General features: G+C 36.2%; 1 protein-coding gene across 8 annotated transcripts in view; it reads right to left on the bottom strand.

Annotated features, from left to right (window-relative positions):
* The window catches only part of EPHA5 (EPH receptor A5), a 421001-nt gene that overhangs the window by 37064 nt on the left and 357868 nt on the right, over window positions 1-26069 (bottom strand). For all 8 annotated transcript variants that reach the window (XM_006160483.2, XM_006160485.2, XM_006160484.2 and 5 more), the window contains 4 exons: window positions 20779-20846; window positions 18526-18651; window positions 17627-17812; window positions 714-775 (listed from right to left, as the gene is read on the bottom strand). In XM_006160483.2, the coding sequence (XP_006160545.1) occupies window positions 714-775; window positions 17627-17812; window positions 18526-18651; window positions 20779-20846 (442 nt within the window). The remainder of the gene's footprint in view (window positions 1-713; window positions 776-17626; window positions 17813-18525; window positions 18652-20778; window positions 20847-26069) is intronic.

The raw sequence follows: 26069 nt of genomic DNA, 5'->3' as shown, positions 1-26069 counted from the left end.
CTACACAGGCTCCTCTGACAGTCTTAATCAATACCATTGCCCAATAGCCTTTCCTAATCAATAGTGATGGCCACCCTACTGGAGTTACGAGTTGCAGCCTATAGATTTAATCAAGTATAAAAACAGGTTATGTTGTCTGAAATCCAAGTTATTGATAAAGTAAGTCACCAACATTTAATATTTGAAGAGTTGCATGTAGAAAAGTTTTCTGAAATCCAGAAGAATTGACAATATTGGCTATTGTCTACTACACGTGACTTCTCGGCTAATGCAAGCATAGCTGCACTGTTGGGGGGGCGGGGTTATGAGCACTTGTTCTCCCACGTGAGGCCTTTGTTAATGATCTGCATGGACTCTCCTTTTTCTGTCCAGTATCCCATACTTTGAGAAGGTTAATTACTTGTAAACTTCTCTCATTTTCTCCTTTCTTTCTTTTCCTCTCTTCCCTCTCTCCTTCCCTTTTCCTTCTATTTTTTTCCTCTCTCCTTTTATTTTTTTTTGCAAATGAACACATACTGAAATAAACAATAGGGACATGTAAATTTGGATTCATATAAGTTTTCCGTAAAGGACAATTTTCAAACCACTGTTAATTTTTTATTATAATTATTCTGACTTCATGCATGTCTATCCTATTGAAAACCATAGCTTAAGGTGGCACAAATTCGACTTCAATGTTGTGGCCCATTACTGAATTAAGTCCTAAATCTTACCTTTAAAAATGTATCTAAAGAGCCATTTTCCATATACTCTGTCACTATCATCACTGGTTTACCTGAAAAGAAAGCAGAGCGAGATAAACTGCTGCTCCTCGATTCTGCATTCTTAAATTGGAAAATGTTTCCCAAAGTCTTTATTAGTGACCAAACTATATAAATTCATTTAAAAGATGTGGTCTTGAAATACCATGATGACATGATGGTCTAATGGAAACTCTAAGTGAGACATAGTGTCACAAGGTTAATAACAGAATGACATTTATGATAAATACACACACACAAACACACACTGCCAATTCAGAACCACTTTACACGGAAGAGTTTTATTTTGTTAGGTTTTTGCCATAAGGTGTGGATGCTCACCAGAGAGGAGACAGAGAGTGATGAGAGAGGGAGAGTGAGGGATAATCCCCTGGGGGGGGATGGCCACTCTGCAATCTCTTCTCCTCTATTCTCCTCCAGGGATTTTGGGATACAAGCACCCTGGATTCATGACTCAAACCATGGTTAGCCATGTAGGAGTCCAACCACCTTAACTGCTATGCTACCTGCTGGCCCCTTGAAAATGAATTTTAAGAATTAATTCTACTTTAATGTAGTTAACATATCAAATATTACCTAGAAAAGAATTTGGAACATATCTTTCTGATAATTGTAAATAAAAAAAACTCCTATCCTGTCTAACTTCCCAGTCCATGATTCCTTTAATACATCTAATACTACCTACCTTTATTTCTATGTCCTTGTAACCTTTTCTTAGGGTCACCTGGCTTTTCTCTCTCCACCACTTATCTACCTAACCTCTATCTACCCCACTTATTTTTCTATTCTTTAAGGGCCTGTCTATTGGAAAACTCCTTCCTATTGGAAAGCTTCCCTTGCAACCATTGTCATTTCTGATAGGAGGGGTTACCCAATCAGTCCGACATGGAAGGGTGGCCTAGAGGTTAGGTGGGCAGTGTGGAGCCATACTTCTTGGCTTTTAATCCCGAACAATCACTCACTATCATGCAAGGGCTCCACTCACTGTCATGTGATCTTGGGCATGTCAATTATCATCACTGGGCCTCAGTTTCCTCATCTGTAAAATAAGACTAATGACCTCATAGTATCATTGTGAGAATCCACCAAGTTGAATGGTAATCCAAGGCATTTACGTAACACTTACCACCTAGAATTGGCCATGTAAGAGTTAACTATTATTATTTTATAAACTTTTTGATTTTCATCTGTGGGTTAACTTCCTAGCTACAATAAGGTAACTAACAGTATAGTAGTTACCTGTCCAAATATGAGCTGAACAATGATGACCTTCAAAGACCAGCAGGGCACAGACTCGCTTGCTGCATAGCTGGCAGGGGCTAAAGGAAACTGTTTCAGCCAGAGAAGGCCAGGAGCGGCTTATTTAGGAGCACAAGATGCCTGGTGCTCCACAGCTGCCGTTGACAATAGAAAACAACTGGGTTTACCTTCTGCTGCTCTCCCCCCATTGCCCTATGAAAGGGTAAACCTAGGAACCACTCAGGGTCCCAGCAATCTCCATCAGAGACACCCATTCTGCCTGATCCCCACTTTTCTCTACTTGTCTCTGTTCTTTCCATATCCATAGCTGCTGCCACTTAGAGTCTCCCACTCACCCCACTTTATTGAGTGGGGACAGAGTATATCAGACATCCCCCACGAAATTGTGACACTTTGTACACAAAATGTCTGCAATATAAGATGAAAACACAAGATCAAAACTCCTTGCTATTTGAGAAACCATCTGGAACATAGTTGCTAGTTTTATCACTCCATATTAACCTCACTGTATTTTAAAACATGTCCCTTTATTCTTCAATTAAAAACATGCCACATAAAATTTAAGTGTTAATTTAAACTATTTTGAGGTAACAAAAAGGAGATGTTATGACAACAAAATTACTGTATGTCCATTAATTAACTTTTTATACTGTGAAGGGAAACAGGCTTATGCACTCGTGAAATGCATTATAATGAACTAAATGGGTCTCTCTGGAAGAGTATCTGTATTTTACTTGAAAATTGATTAAATCAGGTCATAGAATTAGAGCTTGCATTTTTATATACTCAACATTATTCAAAAGTGTAAACAGATACAGCAAGTTTGACAACTACATATGAAAGAGAAATAATAGAAGAAAAAGGATATTTTATCCCAAGACTATTTAAAACTCATTGTTTAGAATAATAAGGTAGGAGAGTCTAATTTTATAAAATGTGCATAGGGCATATGTTTTACTGGGGGAGAGGGAGAAGGAGAAAGAGAGAGCGAGAGAGAGAGAAAGTGAGAAAGTACCTCCCAGAGGGGAATGGCCATGCCACAATTCTATGTCCTCCATTCTCCTATCAGGATTTTGGGCAACCACGTATATGTGTCCAGCATGTTTTTCAAGCTGCTGGGTCCAGGACTCAAAATGTACAGTCAGTCATATGGGTTGCAGGTGCCTTAACTACCATGCCACTGGCTGGCCTGGATGGTCTAATTATTCACTTGGATAATTATCTTCTTTTAAAATATTTTAGAGGTGATACTCATTGAACAGAATGTGATACAATACAAAGGCAGACACATTTTCTTCAGTCTCTTTAAAGTTGACAAAAGTTATAAACAGGTTCGTCTAAAATAATGCACTTGGTTTATGTTTGTTGATGCCTGCGTTAGTAGGCATCACATACGCAGAGAATGTGCACTGGAGATGTCATTTGATTGGAACCTTGAGGAGTGAAGGAGTTCTGGTGTAGAAAGGTGACCGGTATTCCAGAAAAAGAGGCAGCCCAGGCAGGGGCAGTTTGTCATACAGGATTTTCAAATATGACTAGAGCTCTGATTTTTGCCTTTTATAAAAAACAGGAAATGATGAGAAATGCGGAATACTGATTCTCAAACCAGATATAAATGCAATCTTTCAGGAAAAAAAGATTTGATTTAAATTATATTTGCAAATGACTCTGACAGCACAACAGGAAACAAAAAAAACTATAAATATTTTTTTCTCTTTAGTATAATTGTCATCTATGTTCATGAATACAGAAATGCTTCCAATTTAAACTTTATTTTAATGCTATTGCATTAAAGAACCTCAGGAGAGCTGTAAAATAGACGAAATTCTGCTTTGGGCCCTTTGGGTCCCATTCTCACATCTCAGAGTCCATTTCAACCTTTTATTTCTGTCTAAAGTGCTTTTCTCTTAAGAGTCAAAACTAATATACTTTTCCCAGGGGTGACAGCCAACCTGTTTTGGTGTGGGTACTTACAGGGCAGAAATTATAACCGCCACCATGCAGAAGTATCCTGGGTATACTGCAATAGCAGATGCCACCCTTTTGTTTGCCTGATTTCTGGAGGTAGGAAGTTCTCAGGGACAAAGCTGAGTATTCATATAAAGAGGACATGTCGGTATCAATGGCATCAGCTTTTTAGAAAACAGTCTAGGATTATTTAAACAAATTTATAGCCCATAGAGCCAAGGTTATGTGCTTCTGAACATCTGCCCTGATCTGTCTTGAAGGAGCCTAGAATGTTTGGAATCAACCTGTGATTCCAGGGATCCTCCTCATGTGGCTTTTCCTCTGGCTCTTCCTGACCTCTTTCATCATGTACAGAAATCCGTCTAGGGGGTTGTCGTGTTATAGAGGAGTGGAATAACTAATTCCAATAGATAGAGAGGGAATATAGTTTATAGTTTGTTGCATGAGCAGACATCTTGTCCATCAAAGCAAGACACTATACATATTACACTATGTTTGTAATTCTCTACTTTACTCGTCTTTTATGTTTGTGGGGTTTCTCTCCACTTCTACTTACGACCCTTTCCGTTTCCTTCTTTCCTTTCCTACAATTTCTTTTCCTGCCTTTCCTCTCAGATTTTCGACTCTCTTTCTACAGTTATATCAATGGTAAATATTTACTGCCATCTACCTAAGAGCTAGTAAGTGGGATTTGGATAGAATTCCCTGGTCAAAGTATATCTTTCTTGGGTAAATCTATATATTTTGGTTTGATCCAAAATTCACTGAATTTAGAAGACAGATCTTATTAATTTTGTAAAGAAAAAGTGATTACTTCTTAGAAAAATGGGCACGTTGTATTTATTCGCTAAGATTTTTCAACTAGCATCACCTGGTTTTAAAGTCAGATTAATTATTCATGACAGTGTGGGTTATGAAATCAAAACTGAAAACATTATTTGAGAAATACAATAGGAGCCTAAAACACCTCTTATATTTCAGAGGATGGGGAAAGAGCAGTTAAAATGAATGTTTGTAAACAAGCATGATCTTCTTTCATTGACAAGAATAAGACGCTTCAGGACCCATCCGATTATTTTTCATGCTTGAGTCATTTTAATGCTAATTACATTTACTTTGGCTTATGTTTTGTCTCAGTTCCTGCTAGCCTGCAAGAATGACATAGCAATAATTAATGTGGCTTACTCAAACTCTTGTAAATTCAATAAAACCGTATAAATCATTTTCCATTATCCAGTTTCAAGTAGGAAGAATAGATCTGCCAATAATTTTGAAAGCATACTATCAAAAATCCATATAAAGAGAGCTCATAAAGCATGTCAAAACATGATTAATCACAGAGTAGAGTTTTTGTGTTATTTTATATTGCATACCAAGGGTTCAGTATATGCAATCTAAGAAATAATTGAAATACATTATTTGTGGAACTTGACTTTGTTATTGATAATCATAAAAGAGCTCCAATTTATAGATTTATTGAGCACCTACTCTTTATAAGGTGCTGTGTTATAATCAATTGTTAGTAAAAATTTGTAGCAGTCAAATTATAATAGAGATTTTTCAGATAAAGTAAAGGCTTAATATATTACTTGGGTTGACTAGTGAAAGTCACACAAGAAGCAAAATTGGGAATCAAATTTATATCGGTTTGAATATAAAGGCTGCCTACCTTCCATACTATGATGCCTATAATTTCAAAATATTTACTTTAAACTTTGAATTATTGTATTTTAACACAAACTTGATATCATCACTGTGTTATACCAAACTATTTAAGCACTGATGGCAGATCTGACAGGAATTCAGCTCATTTCAATAAATATTTTATTTTTACATTTATTATAATTACATATGCTCCATGTTGTGAAATTGTCTTGGATTCCACTTTTAAGATGTATATACTACCGTATATAGCTGAATACAGAAGTAGAAAGTAGAAAGGAAAATGTCAGGATCTAGGGGGAGGGGAAAGTAGGAGTTGGTATGCAATTATTATAGAGTTGCTTATGCAGGGTCAACAGGTGGCATAATGGTTATAGTGCTGGACTCCAACATGGGTGACCATGGTTCGAGTCCTGAACATGGTGGCTTGAACATCAGACCAGGTGCGTGTGCATGTGTGCCCCAAATCCCAAGAGAATGGAGAAGGGATTATGGTATGGCTCTCTGTCCTGGGGGTGGTTTCTCACTTTCTCTGTCACTGTTTCTTTCTGGCAAGTGCACATCCCTATGGCAAAAAGCTAAAATAAATAAATAAATAAAAATAAAAACTTGTGCAAGATATAAAAAGTTCTAGAAATTTGCTTGACATTGTGCTTATAGTTAACAATACTATACTTTATGCTTAAAGTTTTGTTGACAAAGTAGATTTGGGGTATTTTTAAAATCACAATGTTAAAAATGAGTTTCTTTTCTTACTATGTGATTTTTTTTTTGGCACTAACATTCATCATGAATCTCCAAGAGAAGAGACTACACCACTCCTAGTGGTTCATTCTTTTTCTGTAAGAGAGATTTAGACTAAAGGTAAAATGAGTCAAAAATGAGAGATTTTTGCTATAGGGCATGTGCATGCATTGGTTAGCTAAAACAAAGTTTGGGAACTGTTGATCTAGTCCTGCCCCTGAAAAGCACAGGCTTGGCTAATGAGCTTATTATAAATGTGGTATCTTGAGTATAGTGGTTACAGTGCTGGACTCCCACATGTCCAACCACTGCTGGAGTTTGGAGCTGTGGCTTAAAACTCATGCCAGGTGTGTGTATGTGTGCCCAAAATCCTGAGAGGAGAATAGAGGAGAAGGGATTATGGCATGGCCCTCTCCCCTTCAGGGTGATTTCTTACTTCCTCTCTGTCTCTGTGTCTCTGGCAAGTGCACACACCTTATAGAAAAAAATCTCTCTAAAAAAGCGAAAAGAAATGTAAAAACTTAGTCCCCAGTTGGATCTACTGAAACAGATTCTGCATTTTAGCAGTAACCCTAGAGGCACTTACATTTTTGAGAAACACTAAATTAGGCCATATCACAGGAGTTACAGCTAAATCCCAGTTTATTATTTTATTTTCATTCATACCATCTGCCTTTCTGAAACCATTAGTTCATCAACAGACACATGGTACCACTTAGGGCTATGAGGAAGCATTTCATTCAGAAGCAGCATAGCTCACTAGAAAACAACTGCCATGGGTTTTCTCATTGAAAAACTTGGACAAAACTTGAAATCATTAAAAGTAGGCTTTTTGTTTTACTTACATATCTATAGTTTTATTTTATTTTGTAATCCTATTTTTGTTGTATAAAAACACTTGCAGCTGTTTGAAATTACTTTTATTTTTTATTACCTTAATATAAATATGGTAAATCAATTATTAATGTTTAATGATCATCCAGAAATTAGGATCCTGTGCTTATAATAGGAATAAGTCATCGTTATTAAGGGAGGAAAACAAAACAACAAAAACAAAAAGCCAATAGTTACTTAGAACTTAGATATTTTAATTCTATTATGTTCTTCATTTGCTAGCTAATGCATCAGGGAGAAATATTTATAAATTATATAAAGGTAGTTTGGGGAAGTAAGATAAAATAAAAAACCTGTATACCTCACCTGAGACAGGATAATGGAGAGATAAAATTTCTCTACAGGTACAAATTCCAAGTCTATCAGAATATCCTCTCCTATTTCAGACTGTTTTACATTGACATAAAGTTTCTCAGCAGATGTCAATTTCTCAAATTAAAAATGAATTAGGATTGTTTGACATTTGGGAAGGTAGATAATAATTATAGAGTCAAGAAATAGACTTTTCAGAAGAGACAGAGAATTTTAAAAGCATCAAAACTGACACCTTACATAAATAATGAAAATAACTTTTGAATATGTTTTATCAACAGTCTATAAGTCAGTAAAATTCTCTTTCTAACAGTCTATATTCCTGGGATTTAAATTCTTTTAGTAAGAGAAATTACACATCTCTTATAGTGATTTTATATGTATATATATCCTAACAAAGATTAGTATTAAATTAAAAAACTGGCTTCTATTTCTACTTCAGTTTTGCAATTGTTTGTTTATATCATGCTTCATCACTTGTTCACAGAATATGAATTCAAGTATGGGACCAGCAGATAGTGTAATGGTTATATTGCTGCAGTTCAAGTCCTGAACTTGAACTTGAAACTCACACTGAGTGTGGGTGCATGCATGCCCAAAATCCTGAGAGGAGAATGGAGAAGGGACTATGGCACTGTCATCCCTGCTGGGAGGTGATTTCTTGCTTTCTGTCCTTCTGTCTCTCTCCATCTCTCACTGCATGCACATGCCCTATAGCAAACGTCTCTCATTTTTGACTCATTTTACTGTTAGTCCAAATCTCTCATTTGGACTAAAGGTAAATCCAATTTTATACACAACACCTGTAATTATATGCTCTTAAATATTTCAAATTTAACATGTCCATAACTGAATTACTGATTACCAACCACAATCTTTTTCCTCCCAAACTCTTTACCATAAATCTGCTCTCTTTGAAAGGACAAATATAATTTGTCATGGTCTTCCCTATTTTTCTGACATTCTACATCTACTCTACAAGATATGACTGTCTTCAAACTATCAAGAGGATCCAACCTTGACTCTCCATCATGCTAGACAACTGCCCTGATCTGATCTACAATGCTCTCTGAATAATGTCAGTGCCCTCCTCCCTGCCTCACTGCTTACACACTGCACCTACAGTAGATTCTCAGTCTAGCAGCCTGGGTGATCGTGCTAATGAAGAAATCAGATTCTAGCATATCTAAGCTCTCAAGTCTTCAAAATTCAGATTAAAGATAAGGGGCCAAACAGTTCTTATGCCGTCTATCCTCCTACTACAACTTTAAGGTAAGCTCTTCCTCAATGCCTCTCATTCGTTCCACTGAAGCAACACTGCTCTTCTTTGCTGTTTCTTGAACATTCCATTCAAGTTAGATTACAGCTTTGCTAGTCTCTCTATAACACTCTGTTGCCGGATGTCTCTGATGCCTATTCCCTCATGTATACTCAAGCTTTATCTGAGTAAAATAGAAACCACCAGTGCTCCACAAAGGCAATTCCTAATCCTCTCACTCAGCTTGATTTTCTCTATGTAATATATTATAAGTGTATTTTTTCATGTAGTTTCTGCTTCTATCATTGCAAACAGAAACTCTATAAAGGCAGGAATTAAATCTGTTTAATCTCTGCCATAGCCCCACTGATCAATAGAGATGAACATGCATTAGGTAATCAATTAATATTTTTTAATAAATAGATGTTTCTTTTTAAATGTATACAGAATGGTGAAAGACGAAGTTTATCATATATCAATATATAGTTTAAGAGCTTGAGCTTTGGAGTCAGACAGAGTTGTTTTAAAAGCTCAGGACCGGGACCAGCAGTTGGTGTAATGGCTATGGTGCTGGACTCCCATGTATTCGACTGCAGTTTGAGTCCTGGACCTGGTGGCTTAAACTCACGCCGTATGCATGTGCATGCATGCCCAAGATCCTAAAAAAAATGGAGGAGAAGGGAGTACGGCATGGCCATTCCCCTGGGGGGGTGATTTCTCGCTTTCTGTCTCTCTCTCTGTCTTTCTGGTGAGCACACATGCCCTATAGCAAAAACCTTTAAAACAAAAAAAAACGCTCAGGACCAGCAGGTAGTATAATGGTTATGTCACTGGAGTCTCACATAATCATCTGTGGTTCAAGCCCTGGACCCAGTGACTTAAGACTCATTCTGGGCCTGTGCGCACGTGTGTCCAAGATCCTGAGAGGAGAATGAAGAACAGATTGTGGTGTGGTCATCCCCTTGGGGGAATGATTTCTCACTTTCTGTCTCTCTGGCGAGCACACGTGCCCCATAGCAAAAATCTCTCTAAAATAATAATAAAAAACCCTGATATTATCCCATGTTAGTTTTATGACATTAGATAAAGTATTTAACATCTTTAATATTAACTTTTCTCTTTTGTAAAATGAGAACAAACACTAGTGTCTGTAACAATGCATTGTGCAAATTAAAGGAGATGACATATAAAGAGAACAAAGCTTAGTAAATTCCTCAAATAATGCTGAGTAGTAGAATTAATAGGTGATTGTAGGGGTCAGCAGGGGGCATGGTGGTTAAGACACTGGATCCCATGTGACTGACTGTGCTGTTTAAGTACCTCACCTGGAGACTTGAAAAACATACTGTGTGTGCCCAAAATCCTGAGAGGAGAATGGAGGAAAAAAGTGGCATGGCCTCTTGCTGTCTGGTAAATGCATATGTCCTATGGCAAAATCTAAGAAAAAGTGATTTTGTATATATATATATATATATATATATATATGTGTGTGTGTGTGTGTGTGTGCGCTTGTGCATGCATATATATCTATATACATAGCCATATATCCATATATCCATATATGTATATATATATATTCTTATTTTTTCTTAAAAGCCCATAGTTTCATGGAATGAGGTTTATAATTAAAATATAGACTATATCATTTGAGCTAGCTTTAAAAATATATATAGCAGAAATTATTTCATTTACTCATTTAATCTCATTGGTGAGTTTTGGTTTTTGTTTTTACTTTTTAGTTTGATTTAAGGCATGTGTACTTGACAGAGAGAGTGAGACATAGAAAGGGAAAGTGTTAAATCACCTTCCCCCTCCCAAGGAGATAGCCAATCTGCAATCCCTTCTCCTCCATTCTCCCTCTTGATATTTTGGGCATAGACATACATGCACCTGGTGTGATTTTCAATCTGACAGGATACATGCACCTAGTGTGATTTTCAATCTGACAGGCCCAGGACTTGAACCATGAAGTCACCCACATGGGATCCAATGCCTTAACCCCCATGCCACTTGCTGGCCCTTTTTTTTCTTCTTCATCTCCTTCTTATTATTATTATTCTTTCCTGCTATGTCTGGCTTTGTTGTGGACACAAAAGGGGCTATAAACCTATGTCAGTTTCAAGGAACCCTGTAGAAATTAAGGATGATAAAGCATGCAGATAGATGTAGCTACAATAGCATGACAAAGTACAGAGAAATGAGAAATGCTGCTAACATCTATAAGGTTGACTCCAGCTGAGAATTTATTCATTCACTTAACAAATATATGAAGTGCTACACTTGCTGGGTTCTGATCCCTAAATGTAGAAGTAAAAAAAATTAATAAATAAAAAATAAGCAAGCAAACAAATAAAAGCACCTCTTCCCTTTGAACTTTGTATTCTGAAGCTTGTACTCTAACACAGAACTGAGAAGCTTTCCTTTACTCAGCTACTCCACATCACTGAGTGCCTACTCTACGACAGGCAGCTACTCAGGACTGAGGGCAAAATCGAGGTCAATGGCACGGATCTCATGAAGAAGATCACATTTGAATTAAACTTGAAGTTCAAGTAGAAAGTGAGGAGAACAATCTGGGGCTGAGTGAAGCATCTCAAACCAGAACTAGGTGGTTTTGGGGAGTGGGAATGATGGAATATAAAAACGTGACCAAATTATATCAGGCGACATATCAAAGCACATACATTTTTGTCAAGTTGTCTGCTTGTTTGTGATGAAGCCTGGCAGAACAGCAGTGATTTAATCAATTTTACCTGAGGGCCGCCTGTATAAACTAGGCGAAGGTGGGCGAACGCCAAATAGAAAGACCAGTCTGCATAGGAATCGTTCTAGCTCATATACTGGGTAGTCGGAAAAGGCACAACGTGTTTTCTTATAGAAAAGCATGGAAAAAATATGCCATGGCTTTTCTGACAACCCAGTATAGTAAGGGTCTGTGAAAAGCATACGACCTTCTAAGATAGAATAAAATAATACATTTGAAACGTAATAATGTATATACTTAAGTCACATTTATCTGGTAATTTAAGTAAACTATAGCTCCATCTGCTCAGACAGCAAAAGACAGTGTCCTCTGATGTTCCTCTGATCAAATTGATCATTTTTATAGGAAAACTAAGCTTATTTGTACATGATTCTAGTTGAAAAAAAAATAGGAGTAATAAGATCCATAGAAATAGTCTTTTAGTCAATTTGGATAATACGTTTCTGCTGATGGGAAAAGAAATGAATCTTAAAAAAACAAAACATGCTGGGAATGGAAAATTGGAAAATTGTAACTTTATTTTCCCTTATATTTTTTTTCCTCCATCCAATTAAATAGTAAAAGCTAGCACTCTGTGTATTACTCTGGAGCATCTTGCATTGCAAATGAGTCAATTAAGTCAGGACCTGTAGGTTTTTTTTATGTCATTTGTCATGAAATCTCTCTAGAATATATGTATCTATTTATGATGTATCCCGTTTTTCAGAAAATCACAGAAGAAATGTGAATGAGGACCCAAGCGTCTGGCACGAAAGGATGTGATGGAGGAAAGATGAAGGTATAATGGCACCACCCAGAACTACTTCAGACTCCCCACCTCAGGTTCAATCAGAAAAAAATCACAAGATTTAGTTGCACTTATGTCTCATTATCTGTGTGCTGCAGGTTGAGAATAATTGCTGAATAAATTAGCATCAGATCAGAGAGCATGAAATTAAGGACACAAATAAAGTGAGTTGCAACATGGTAAATTAAAAACAAGTTGAAGACTTCCTAGGTTGAACATCAACATCGATGTTTATAAAGGGGAAGGGGAAGGATAGGTCCAAATCACATATAATAGGGACTACAAACAGAAAATACTTTACGTATTTTCATTTTGCTTTAGTATAGTCTCAGGTGGGCAGCAACATCAACAGAATATTTGATTAGGAGAGTGGAAATTTAAAACTGCCTTCCCAATCTCAGTGTCATTTTTAGACTAGAATCTAGAGAATGCTTACATGTTCATTGCTATTTACACTAGCTTCTAAAAGTAAAAGTTTCCAATGCCTATAAAACATTATGAAGAATTTAGCTGTGTTAATATAAGTTGTCTTAGTTCATCTCAGAACCCATTCACATCAAAAAGTTCTGTAATGAATCAAAGGATGACAAATGTAAGTGAATATTAGTTGTAATACCTTTTAGGTGTTGCCCATTACTATCTGATGCTTCCACTTAAACAGAGAAAAATGAAAAGGTATGGGCCAGTTGGCAGTGTACGGTTAAGGTGGTTGGATCCAACCTGGTTGAATGAGCAGTTTGAATACTGGATCCAGTGGCTTGAGTAACATGCCGGACATGTGTGAGTGTGTGCCCAAATTCTCAGAAAAAGGAAGAAATGGAGGAGACGGGACTGTGGCATGACCTTCCCCAAGGGAAGTGCTTTCTTGGTTTCTTGGTTTCCCTCTCTCTGTCCCTCTCTGGCACACAGCCTGGAAAATTAAAAAAAAAAAAATACTAATATAAGAACCTGCAATTGTGTTCACACACACACCACACATGCACACTCACATGCACATATACACACATATCTTAATCTGCATGACAATCTTTTGAGGTAGGTATTATTTTCCCATTTTTATGTAGCAGGGAGGCTTAGTGTGTTAGTAAGATGCCTGTGGATTGGCGTAGGTTTGGATGTAAAACATCAAAACATGATCTGCATCTTCACAGAGCGTATATGTTTTAGCTAGTAAGATGAAAAATATATATATATATAAAAAAAAGATAAAATTCAGTGGAAGACTTGAGTAAGATTTTTGGACCAAATGAAAGAACATAAGACAGTTGCAAAATCCCTTACATTGGCAATAGTCAAAGTAGGGAATATTATTTCAGGATACAGTGATAAGGGATTGTTTCAATGGAGGTGATGGAATTATGGAATTTAAACAGGGTTTTGACAGAACTCAGAAGGTAGTGAATATAAAGCTGTAAATTTTAGAGAAAGACAATGTTAGCAGGACAAAATATGGGGTAGATTAAAATGGATATAAAAATAAAATACTCTTAAAAAGGAATTCAGAGCATAGAAAGATGAATAAACAGAAAAGTAATGAGTATATAATTATGAAGTACTTACTTGGCTATGCTCATTTAAAGAAATATTAATTTAAGTATTAATTTAAGCCATTTTCAAAATAATATTGGGAGGAACTTACACCTATATCATTGAAGAGAAAACTGAATTTCTGAATGTTTAAGTTGTGTAAAGCTACATGGCTGACCACAGTTTGAATCCTGCACCAAGCAACTTGAAAATTATGTCATGATCGTGTGCGCGCCCAAAATCCTGAGAGGACAATGGAGGAGGAGGGATTGCTGTGTGACCATCCCTCTTGGGGGATGACTTCTCACTTTCCTTCCCTCTGTCCCTGGCAAACGCATGCACCTTATAGCAAAAACCTAAACAAAATAAAACAATCAACAAAAACTTTGTGTTATAGTAGATAATACCACTCCTGCATAAGAAAGAATTTTACTGAATCTTCCTATTGTGATTTTTGTTCCTACAACACTGAGCACCACATGCTACCACTGATGTCTCTTCATGGTCCTTCTCTGAGACAGAATTTGGTCCTATTCAAATTCTGATCCAATCTTATTATACCTTGTGCCATATATTTTTTTCATATCATGTTTTGTTCTTTTTATTTTATTTTAATTTTTTGAGAGGTTTTTGCTATAGGGCGCGTGCACTTGCCAGAAAGACAGAGAGAGACAGAGAGAAAGAAAGTGAGAAATCACCCCTCCAGGGGGATAGCCACACTGCAATCCCTTCTCCTTTCTCCTCTCGGGATCTTGGGCATGCATGCACACACGCCTGCTGTGAGTTTAAGCCACGGGGTCCGGGATTTGAACCACGGTCGACTACATGGGAGTCCAGCGACATAGCTATTATTCTAACTGCTGGTCCCTTTTTTTTTAAAAAAAAAGAAAGGGTGAAAGCACCTCCCTAAGGCATATAGCCACACCACTATCCCTTTTCTGCCATTTCTTTCTCAGGACTCTGGATGCACTCACATGCACCTGGGTGACCCAAAAGCTACTGGGTCTGGCTATGTGGGATCCACCTTAACCACTATGCCACCTGGCTGACCCCCACGTATCAAATTCTTACTTCAAGTATTTCCATATATTCATTACAGTATATAACTGCTATAAAACATTTCCATTTATTTTCTTTCTAAAAAAATGTGTTTCTTTGTTCCCTGATCATTTTCTCATTTCCCTGCCTCCTATCTTGCCTTAGACACTCTTGTCCCGAGAAGCCCTCCACACACCCTTTGTGATCAGCAATGCTTGTGCATACTCAAGTGAAAAAAAAAAAAAAAACACGTCTAAATGCTGAAGAAACCCACTTGTCTGCAGGATATTTTATTTCTTTGCTACATTTTTCCATGAGGATCTTTACTGGAGATGTGTACATATTTTTGAGATATGGAGAAAAACAATCTCCCCCCCAAAAAACAGGCTGATTCAAAAGTAAAATCAATCTTCCATGGGGTGCTTTTTGCTGTGTTCTTTTGCTAACAGTTGTAAGAGGTTGGTATACACTTAATTGTGACTTACTGTGAATTTATGGTTGGTTGGGAATTAACTTGTTGTTTACCAGATGAGGCTTTTTAATTCTTGCGCCTTTGTGAAAAGGGGTTGTTACTGCTATTGTTTTATCCTGATTTCCAGTTTTAAAAGGTGAATGGAATAAATGGGTATCCAGTCAACTGAAAATACTTAGTAGGTTAAGAATATTTATTTATTTGGGACCAGCAGTTGGTGTAATGGCTAGGTTCCTGGACTCCCCTGCAGTTGACCACGGTTTGAGTCCTGGACCCAGTGGCTTAAACTCATGCCAGATGCGTGTGCATGCATGCCCAAGATCCCAAGAGGAGAATGGAGGAGAAGGGATTGTTGTGTGGCCATCCCCTCAGAGGGTGATTTCTTGCTTTCTGTCTCTCTATCTCTCTCTGTCTTTCTGGCGAGTACACACACCCTATAATAAAAACCTCCTCCCCTCAAAAAAAAAAAAAAAGAATATTTATTTATTTATTTTTAAATTGCCTAGGGTTAGCAGATGGTGGAGCAGTTACATGACTGCACTTAAAGGCCTGGACCCAGTGGTTTGAACTCATGCTGGGTGCATATGAGTGTGTGCCCAAGATCCCTAAAGGAGAATGGAGGAGAAGGGATTGTGGCATGGGCAACTCTTCTATGGCTGATTGCTCACTTTCACTCTCACTGTCTCTGTCTCTCTCCAATGAATGCATGTACCCTGAGGCAAGGAAAAAAATACCTTCTAAAGAATTAATAAATAAATAAAAATAAATTGCCAAAGACTGTGGAAATCGGAGATACAGAGACAAAGAGAAAGAGAGAAAGATAGGGAGAAAGCAGCCCCCCAAAACATCACTCCTTCTTTCTCTTTCAATTCTGTTAATACTACTAATAAAAAGAGTTTTACAAAAAGGGGTGGGTGTAGACATGTCACAATCCCTTCTCCATTTATATGGGGCATACACACATATGTGCCTGGTGTGTTTTTCATGCTACAAAAGCTGAGATTCAAACCAGGTTGGTCACACACACGGGATCTGGTCCCCTTAGCCACTATGCCACAAGGCTCACCCAAGAACATTTATTGAATAGACATCATACAATGTAAACATGTATACATTTCTTGCACACATATTAGACATGTAAAATTTTAGATTTAGTTCATAAAAACTGGAAGCTGAACAAATGTTTGAAAGTCAAGTAAATGATCTTTGTCAAGGATTTTACATGACATCAGTATGTGATATGTATAATAGAAGGGATAAAGAAATGAATCAACATACATAGGAATGTGCGGTTGGCAGGTGATATGGTAGTGAAGGCACTGGACTCCCACATGGTCAACCATGGTTCAAGTCCCAGACTTGGTGACTTTCTTTCTTTCTTTCTCTCTCTCTCTGGTCAAAGTTAAAAATAGTGATAATAAATAAAATAAAATCAATAATTTTAAAAATACATGGGCATGGTAAAGAGTGAACTAAAAGAAGGTGAAAGTCATGGTCAAGTACCACATAAATATTGTACTGGGTGACTGAAAAATGACTCTCAATCCCTTTATTGGGAGGTCCGCTACACAAACAGTTTTACAAGTCATTAACACAAAAATGAAAAAGACAAAAAAAAAAAGGCAAAAAACGACAAATATTTCCAAGAAAAGACTAGATTTGCCTTAACAACAACGAAAATTAATCACAAGGAACTTTTCCAGTCTTCTGAGGCTGTAGCTTTCCTAGAACCCACGCAATACCTTAATGAGAAAAATGAGTAAAAGAAACGCCGGCTCTGAAGAACTGCTTAAAAGGCAGCAGGGCATCTGTGGCTACAGTGATTCTATTAAATGTTAAACTTCAATGACACAATCAAAACTTTGAAGCTAATATTTCATTACGATACTGAGTGAAAGGGCCATTAGGAAAATATGTTAATACCTTTACTGCTTCTTTTATCTGGATACATTTTCTTTGCTAGTGAATTCATATGAATATGGATGTGTTTTTTTTAAATAAAAATAAAAATTCAGACTCACTGAAGATCAATTTTACAAAAATCTACCAAAAAATAGGATATTATTAATAATAAATTATAACATGACCATGGTTAGCTTTTCTCTAACTGAAACTGAATAATGAACTACATAGATGTTTATGATCTGCATAGACAAGCGAAATTTGCCACTGTACTCACTTTTGGTCACGACACCTTCTAAATGGATGATGTTAGGGTGATCGAACTGCCCCATGATACTTGCTTCACCTAGGAAATCTCTGCGTTGCTTTTCAGTATAGCCGACTTTAAGGGTTTTGATAGCCACAGGTAATTCTCTTTTCCCTGGTAGTTTCAAACGCCCACTACAAACTTCACCAAATTCACCTGTGGTAAAGATAAAAAGAATGCACACACTCATTTGAAATTTTTACTCTAATATTTTAATACATTCTTTAAGTATTAAGGCTTAGACACACGCAAAAAAAAGTCAAAAACAGGAGACCAAGCTTCACGGTCAATGCTAATAGAAATAAATATATCCTGAGGGAAAAACCATCTACAGATGATCATAAAACACTTGGGAGTTATTAGCTTTATCCATCTCCCTACAAAACCCTTGTTAGAAAATAATTCTAAACAACTGACTGAAAATCTCTCCTTACTCTTTCAGTTCTAGTAATATTATTAATAAAAAGAGAAGAGAAGCAAAAATTATAACTGGACAAAAAAGAAACAATTTTAGGGCAGAGAAGAATTGAATTATGTAAATGCTTTTGCATGGTAACAAATTCACTATGTCGCTATAAAACAGAAGATGATGAAACACTATCTGTCTGAAAATATATGTTTTGCTGTTTTCCTTGTCTTTCACAAACCATATGTTTGCTGGTTTAAGCATGAGCCACACAGAGGGTTACATTAAAATGTGATCCATAACCACTTTGAAAAAAAGCCAATTACAAAAGATGACCACACAAAAAAAAAAAAATTACAAAAGATGACCAACATTCTATGTTAGATCCAGACATTGATATATTAGATCCCAGAGTAGGAACAAAAGTTAAAAGTCAGAATTAAACATTAAAACATTGTTGTACCTGCTCCTATAACTCTTTCAATGGTGATACATGATGCTTCTATCTCCTTGGCAAATTCGTGGACAGCTTGATTGGGATCCTCATAGGTATGTGGATCAATGTACGTTCTTACTCCTGGCAGTTTAACTGTAAAGATAATGGGCATTAAAATAGACGTGGTTGTGAGAGAGGAACAAAATCAACCTGCTAGCATAGCTTAAGTCTCTAACCCCTAGAAGTGACTTGTCTACAGGAAAGGCCATCTCTCCTGGGTTAGAAGAGTCATTTGTACTCCTACTTCACTTTTACAATTTAAAAAATATGGATCGTTGGGGCCGGCAGTTGGCATGGTGGTTAAGGGTGCTAGACTCCCACATGGGAGTCGACCGTAGTTCGAGTCCTGGACTTGACTTGCTTTCTCACTCCCCCCCCCTCTCTTTTTCTCTCTCTCTGTCTTACTCTGTCCTTCTCTGGTCAAATGAAAATAAATAAATAAATAAATAAATAAATAAATAAATAAATAAATAAATAAATAAAATTCCATTTAAAAGAATACAGATTGTTGGCATGCCCAAGAAATGAATATGAGACAACTTATCTGAGTCAATATAACCTTTAGTCATATTATTCAGAAAGCCTCTGAGGAAATGATGACAATTTGGTTTATTACAATGGATGATAAAATGCAAGTCATTAACTGATAGCTTATTATTCTCTGTTTCACTTAGAGATATCATCATGAAAAGCTAATTTTTATTTTTATAAAGTAATTCAGAATAATCTTTCTGGGGGCCAGCAGATGGCATGGGAGTTAAGGCACTGGATCCCGGGTGGCCAACTCTAAGTTTTTAGTCCTAGACATGGCAGCCTGAGAAACATGCTGGGCACATGTGCATGTGTGCTCCAAAAGCCCAAGAGCAGAATGGGGGAGGAGGGACTGCAGCATAGTTATCTCCTCTGGGAGACGATTTCTCCCTTTCCTCCATCTCTGTCTCTTTCTGTCTCTCTTTGGCAAGCACCTGTGCCCTATGGTAAAAAAAATAAAAATAGGGAACCAGCAGTTAGTGTAATGGCTATGTCGCTGGACTCCCACGTAGTCAACCATGGTTCGCGTCCCGGACCCGGTGGCTTAAAACTCACGCCAGGCGCTTGTGCATGCGTGCCCAAGATCCCGAGAGGAGAATGGAGGAGAAGGGATTGCAGCGTGACCATCCCCCCTGGGGGGGGTGATTTCTCGCTTTCTGTCTCTATGTCTCTGTCTGTCTGGCGAGCGCACGCGCCCTATAGTGAAAACCTCTCCAAAAAATAAAAAAATAAAAATAAAAAGTAAAAAATAAAAAAAACAATAAACCTAACAATCTTTCTGTGGTATGGTATGATAAGGCTGACAAAGAAGTAAAAAAGAAAAAGAGATGTCCTACTTGTCCCTTACCTCTGTCACTGCATAAGTTTATATAAGCCTCTTATATTCTAGGAGTTCAGTTTGATCACCTTTCCAGGCATCAATTTCACCCTCATAATGTTTCAGGGAATAAATAATATTATATAACATAGGTCTATCAAATGGACTCCACACTTTGCACCATGATTTATGGTTTTAATGATGTTGATATTTCTGGTCATGGTAGAGTAATTAAAGCAAAAGAAACTCTTTTTGTCATTTACTTGGCACATCAACTCTGATCGTTGACTGATTAAGAAAAAGGAAGACTATATATTAAAATACCACAGTTACACCTCGTTTAGGCTAGTTTTTCTAAGCTCATTCATTTAACTTGATTTTCTGCATTTTTTAAAAGTGTGGTCTTGTTTCAAGTCGTTTGAACCAAGGCTGTTGCTCTAAGATCCGTTCGGAGAAATTCCTACTGTAATATTCAAAAAAGAAAAAGAAGTGGGATATTTTATTCACTTAACCTGGTAGTGTTATTTAACGATGGATTTCTATTCATTGTGTTGCTAGGAGTTATAATTAGCCTCAAAATTTGATTTGAAATATAATAGCTTTTTATATTCAACAAAAATTTTTTTATTTTAATGATTATAATGAAAGTATGCTTTGAAGAATTGAATAAACCATCCAGCTGTTGCCTAGAGACAGGGCAATGCCCAAGCCCATATGCTTTATAGGAATGTAACAGAACACTTTTTTTTTTTTTAAACAATAATTTTGGTCAGTTACCTAGCTTGAAAAGAGATTAAAATAAACAAAAACAAAAACAAAAACCAGTAATCTCCCCCATTTTGTTTTGACTTTATTTTCTACAATTTGCTTACTGTGCCCATTATGAAAATGCATCTTTTCCTCTTCTGGATCTTGTTTTGCTTTGCTGTAGCCACATCGCCTGGAACAAAGTAAGCACAATTAGCCACATCCGGCATGGGTGAATCTCATCTCGCCCCGTGGCATGAAATGTTATTGGAATTACTGCAGCCCTAAACTGATGTTCATACTAGTAGCAAGAAAGAACACCAATGATCTTTTTGGACGAATTCCCCAACCAGTACCCCTCCTTTCAGCAAATAAACTGTCTTAGATGTCACAGGGAATTCTGAAGCAATTCAAGCCTGTTATTCCTTGCCTCTCATCATGTACGGTACACTGGACATTTTTCTGTTTCCTTCCTCTTTCATTCTTTTGGCAGGTCACAGGCCACCGCCTCTTTCAGGATGAATTGCCCAAAATGTGCCACTGATCGCATCGTGTCCTACCTTTACACTCTCTCATGTCCTTCTGAACTACCCACTAATTGGCAAGTCTTTGCAAACTGCTCTTATTCTTGACCAAAATCAGTTTTTTTGAGGTTCACAAATGACAGCTTAGCATGTAAATCTAACGCCTTTAGCCCAGTTTTTCATTATTTTTAATTGACTGCAATCCCCTCCCCTCCCCCCTTTTTTGATGCCTCTTGCTCCTCTCTTCATTTATATGTAGACATTTCCATAGGTTCTCTATATGACCTCCTCTGATTCTCTTTTCTCGATCCATCCATTTCCATCAACTTAATCAATAGTTTTATTCATCTGGTTGAATTTCTACTCTTACTCCAGATACATGTATATTATAGTGATATTCCATTGACATACAAGCTCCATGGACCTGACAAATAAATCAGTGTATTTCTTTTTCAACTATGACCTGTCTTCTTCTGTGAATAACACCACTTTGGCTTTGGTCTCTTAAGATCTAAGCCTTTCTTCTGTCCTTCACAACAAATTAATTGCCACATCCCAAACATGATACAATGTAAATATTTTATAATCCTTCTCTTCCTTTTCATTAACTCTACCACATCCTCAATTAAGGCCTTGCTATTTTTCATACAAGTACCTCCATTCTATAATTCCTATCCTAAACTATACTAGACATTGCTACAGCCAAACTACTGCACATAAAATACTTTTCTATGACTGTCTAATTTTTCTATGGCAAAGTCTTTAATAAAATATTGAAGTAAAAGTTTGTAAACACTTATGTCTTCTATCAGCTCCAAATATTTATCTTCAAGTGTACCAATTTGTTTTCTAAAATCCCCATACTTACAGACATTTACACATACTAGTTCCTTCAGCGAAAATATTTTTCTAACAATTTCCAATCATCAAATTCAGTTCAGTTTTGGCCTTTTTCACATTTTTTCCCCTATGATTCCTCAACTTAATGAAATAGAGTTCTCTCTGAGGACAATAATTCTTTATTAGGTCATCAGAAAAATTAGGATATATTTTTGTTTCTCTATGAAAAATATATCATGACTTTTCTGATGACCCCATAAATGGCTCACATAGAGTGATGTCCAATTCACAATGCAGCACAGTCATTTGAGTATGTTTTTGACTGCTTTACTACTTGTTAGTTTCTTGAATGGCAACGACAAACGTTCCTCTATAAATTCCTGCAGTGACCTAGAACGTGACTCAGAGTTGGCACTAAAATTATTTGTCACATTGATAAATGACTAAATGAATGAGTACGTGATATTTTGATTTAATTTACACAATGGTAGGTGTTCGGATTGGCAATATGCTGATGACTACTGAGTTGATGTGGTGCATGATTAACCCTATCACATTAAACAAGTGATTAAAATGAAAATACTTAAATTATTTACATGAAATTCTAAGGAAGTGATTTTACTATTTATAAGTTCCTACCACAAAATTGAGTGTATTAAAGACAGAATTTCCATTTATTTCTGCATTGAAAAAAATACAGCCAAAATGGCAGACTAACAAATACTGGGTTGTCAGAAAAGTCATGACATAGTTTTGCATAGAAAAAATACATCATGTTTTTTCTGACAACCCAATATTTTCATTACAAAGTTGAAACTTCTGTGTGATATAAATGAAATGTCAAATAAACATTCATTAACAGAGTATCTTCTTTGGTTGCCTATTCTAGGATATTTAAAAAACTATTTTGTGTATTTTGATATTAAAAAACCCTTATTTTACATCATTTCCTTTGGGCAATTACACATCTATTACAAAAAATGGTCAGCCCATCTTTATGCCATTTTCTTGAAAAAATAAAATTATCTTCATCATATAAATGGCAATTTATTAGTAAAGTGTAGTTAGTAAAGTTTCGAGTAAACAAAGTAATATATACATATTAATACATATATTGTTCTCAGGTGAGGAAGAATTCACAAAGGGATCTGGTGGCTTTTCAAATTTTACTCATAATGCTTAGTTGCATTTGTTATTTAAAAGCCTTTTAAAACATCTTGAATCATCTCACCACAGTGAAATATAGAGAAAACATAAACACATAAAGTCATACTGAAATTGAATTTGGTTTATTTAAGCTAAGATTTAAGTTATTTCAATACATTGTTCATAATTTTATGAGATACTACATTATTCACTCAGTCTTTAATGTATGTACCCCTAGAGGAAACAGTTATTGATATTTCTTTTTAGCAATGTTCTAAATACATTTGTGTGAAATTATCCTGAGATTTATGTTATTTAAATAATACTGGCAAAAAAACTTTGTTAGAAAAGTTCTAAAGAGATCTAAAAGGCTTGCATGTTCTTACAGTTTACATTAGAAAACAAACATTATACCTTTAGCTCTTCTACCTTCAAAAATAAAATAATAAGCTTTCAAAATTTTATCCTCAAATAGCCTTTATCCTTAAATGAGCCTTATGGATATTTAAATTGCATGCAAATTCCTGGTATGAAAATGGAAATAAAACCTTGGATCTCATCTTAAAAAATGATTTGGGAATACCTTGCTGAGGAGTGGTTAACATTTTATTACCTAGGGTGAGAGCCAGGAGGGCAATAGGAAGGAGTTATTTTTGACTATAGGCATCTCTGGAGCTCTATAACATATACGGCTGCGTGTCACATTAACATATAAAATTAACTTCTGGAACCCCCCAAAGCATCATTAAAACAAGCCTCAACAAGATACAGCAAGTCAAAGTGCCGCTGACAGAGACTGGCACTCAGGCAGTGGATCAGCCGGGTTAACAAAGCCTAGCAGGAAGCCATTCATTCAGAATCACCTTCTGTACCTGCTCCAGATGCGGAATTTTAACCAATCAGACAAACAGACGATAAATATGTCATTCTGTGCATAAATTATGCCTCCTACCTTCTGGAAATGATTTTTTTCCCCCTCTCAGTGGGGAGAATTAAAAAAAAAAAAAACCACAAAACAGTTGCTTTATTTTGCTTCAAATACAATTTTAATGAGCTTTGAAATGATCATACTAAAAATATCTATAGTGTTTGTATTCAGAGGAATCATCTTGTAATCATTTAAACTCATGTTCTTTTAGAAAACAATGTTGTCCTTTCTTTTATTAATAAAGATGGGTATAAGAAGGTGTATTTATATGTAGAAATAACTCATAATATTAGCTACTACTTATGAAGAAATCCTAGATAAATGCTTAATATATAAATACAGCAATGAGTTTATGGATAATCTAGTAGTCAATCCATTTCACTTATGCCTACCCCAAGGAATTGGGTATTGTATCCATGATAATATTGATACTGATCTTAAAAAATTTGGCCCCAGCCATAAAATATAAATTTGGCCCCAGCCATAAAATATAAATTTGGACATTTGAAATTCCCATGAAACAGTAAACAATAATTTTTATGTATAAATGAAAAGGCCAGCAAATAATTTAGTTCTTGTTATAAGCTTAGGATTTGATAATAAATTTAAGATATGACTACACACACCCTCAGACTACCAAATTTTGCATAGAATTAGTGATTTAATTAATGGTACTCTGTGGTCAATGAGGGAAGACGAGTGAATGGAATAGCTGAAAGAGTATAAATCCTTGCTCGACAATAGCCTTCACACTATCAAATTTTCTCATCACTTTAGCCTAAGAAATAAATACATCATACGTTTTTTTTATAATAACATAAACAAGGTGAGGTAAGATGCTATGGTATAATAATAAGTGCTTTGGATTTTGATTTCTTTAAGAGTAAGTATATGCTGGTGTCTGCCTTAGAAATGGGCACCCCCATCATGTTCCTCTATTTTCCAAATTGCAAAAAAAGGATGCTTTTCCTATGATTTAAAAGCAAAAACATTCAAAAGGTAACAAATTGCAGCCAACATTAGCATCTATGTGTTTTGCTTATAAAAAATCAAAATTTTTAATTTAGTTTCCATTAAAACCACATTTTCCCCCTATATACAGCCTCCTTTGTTCTGAAATAATAATGACCTCAACCACGGCATGAAGTCATATTTAAAGCACTCTACTGGTAGAATCTTAAAAAGAATTAAGTTACAGGTTAAGGGGAAATACTTTTTTTTTTTTAACTTCAGGATTCTCTCCAACTAAACAAAGGTAGTTTTAATAAAAGTTTAGCGAACTCCTTATAAAATTAAGAAATGTGAATCTTAGGTCATTGGTGTATCTAATGGAAATAGATTGCATTGAGTTTTACAGGACAGCATTATCTACAAGAATATGCATGAATGTGCAGTAAAGCAGGACACTGTACATTAGGCTCTATTGCCAGCAGAACCTCAACCATTTTTGCTCATTTATAATGTGATATGGGGATTTTGAACTCTCCATAGACATGTCAGATACAAAAAAAAACACTAATTTATTACTTACCAGTAGTTCTCAAATATACTTCTCAAGGGACGTGAACTTACCATGAAAAACACACTTGGATATGGAAATTATGAGATGATCATACCACACAAAGAGAGCGCAAAATTTTCTGGATTATTGTGTCACATTTGTCAAGGATACTAACCATCCTATGATTAATGGCATGTAAGAAACTAAATCATATCTTATTGTATGCCTTACGTATTGTGTTAGAGCTGAGTATCCTAAAAAAAAATTAAAAATAAAAAGGCCTTAGAATAATGGCTTCCAATGGGACCAGCAATTGAATGGCTATGTTGCTGGACTCCCATCTAGTCGACCACAATTCCAGTCCTGGCTTAAACTCATGCCAGGCGCCTGTGTGTGCATGCCCCAAATCCCAAAAGGAGAATGGAGGAGGGGACCAGCAGTTAGTGAAATGGCTTTGTCACTGGATTCCCACGTAGT

This window comes from Tupaia chinensis, unplaced genomic scaffold, assembly GCF_000334495.1.
Source record: "Tupaia chinensis unplaced genomic scaffold, TupChi_1.0 Scaffold000687_1, whole genome shotgun sequence".
Taxonomy (NCBI): domain Eukaryota; kingdom Metazoa; phylum Chordata; class Mammalia; order Scandentia; family Tupaiidae; genus Tupaia; species Tupaia belangeri.
Note: the sequence above shows the minus strand (reverse complement) of the source record. Positions and strands in the feature narration are given on the sequence as shown.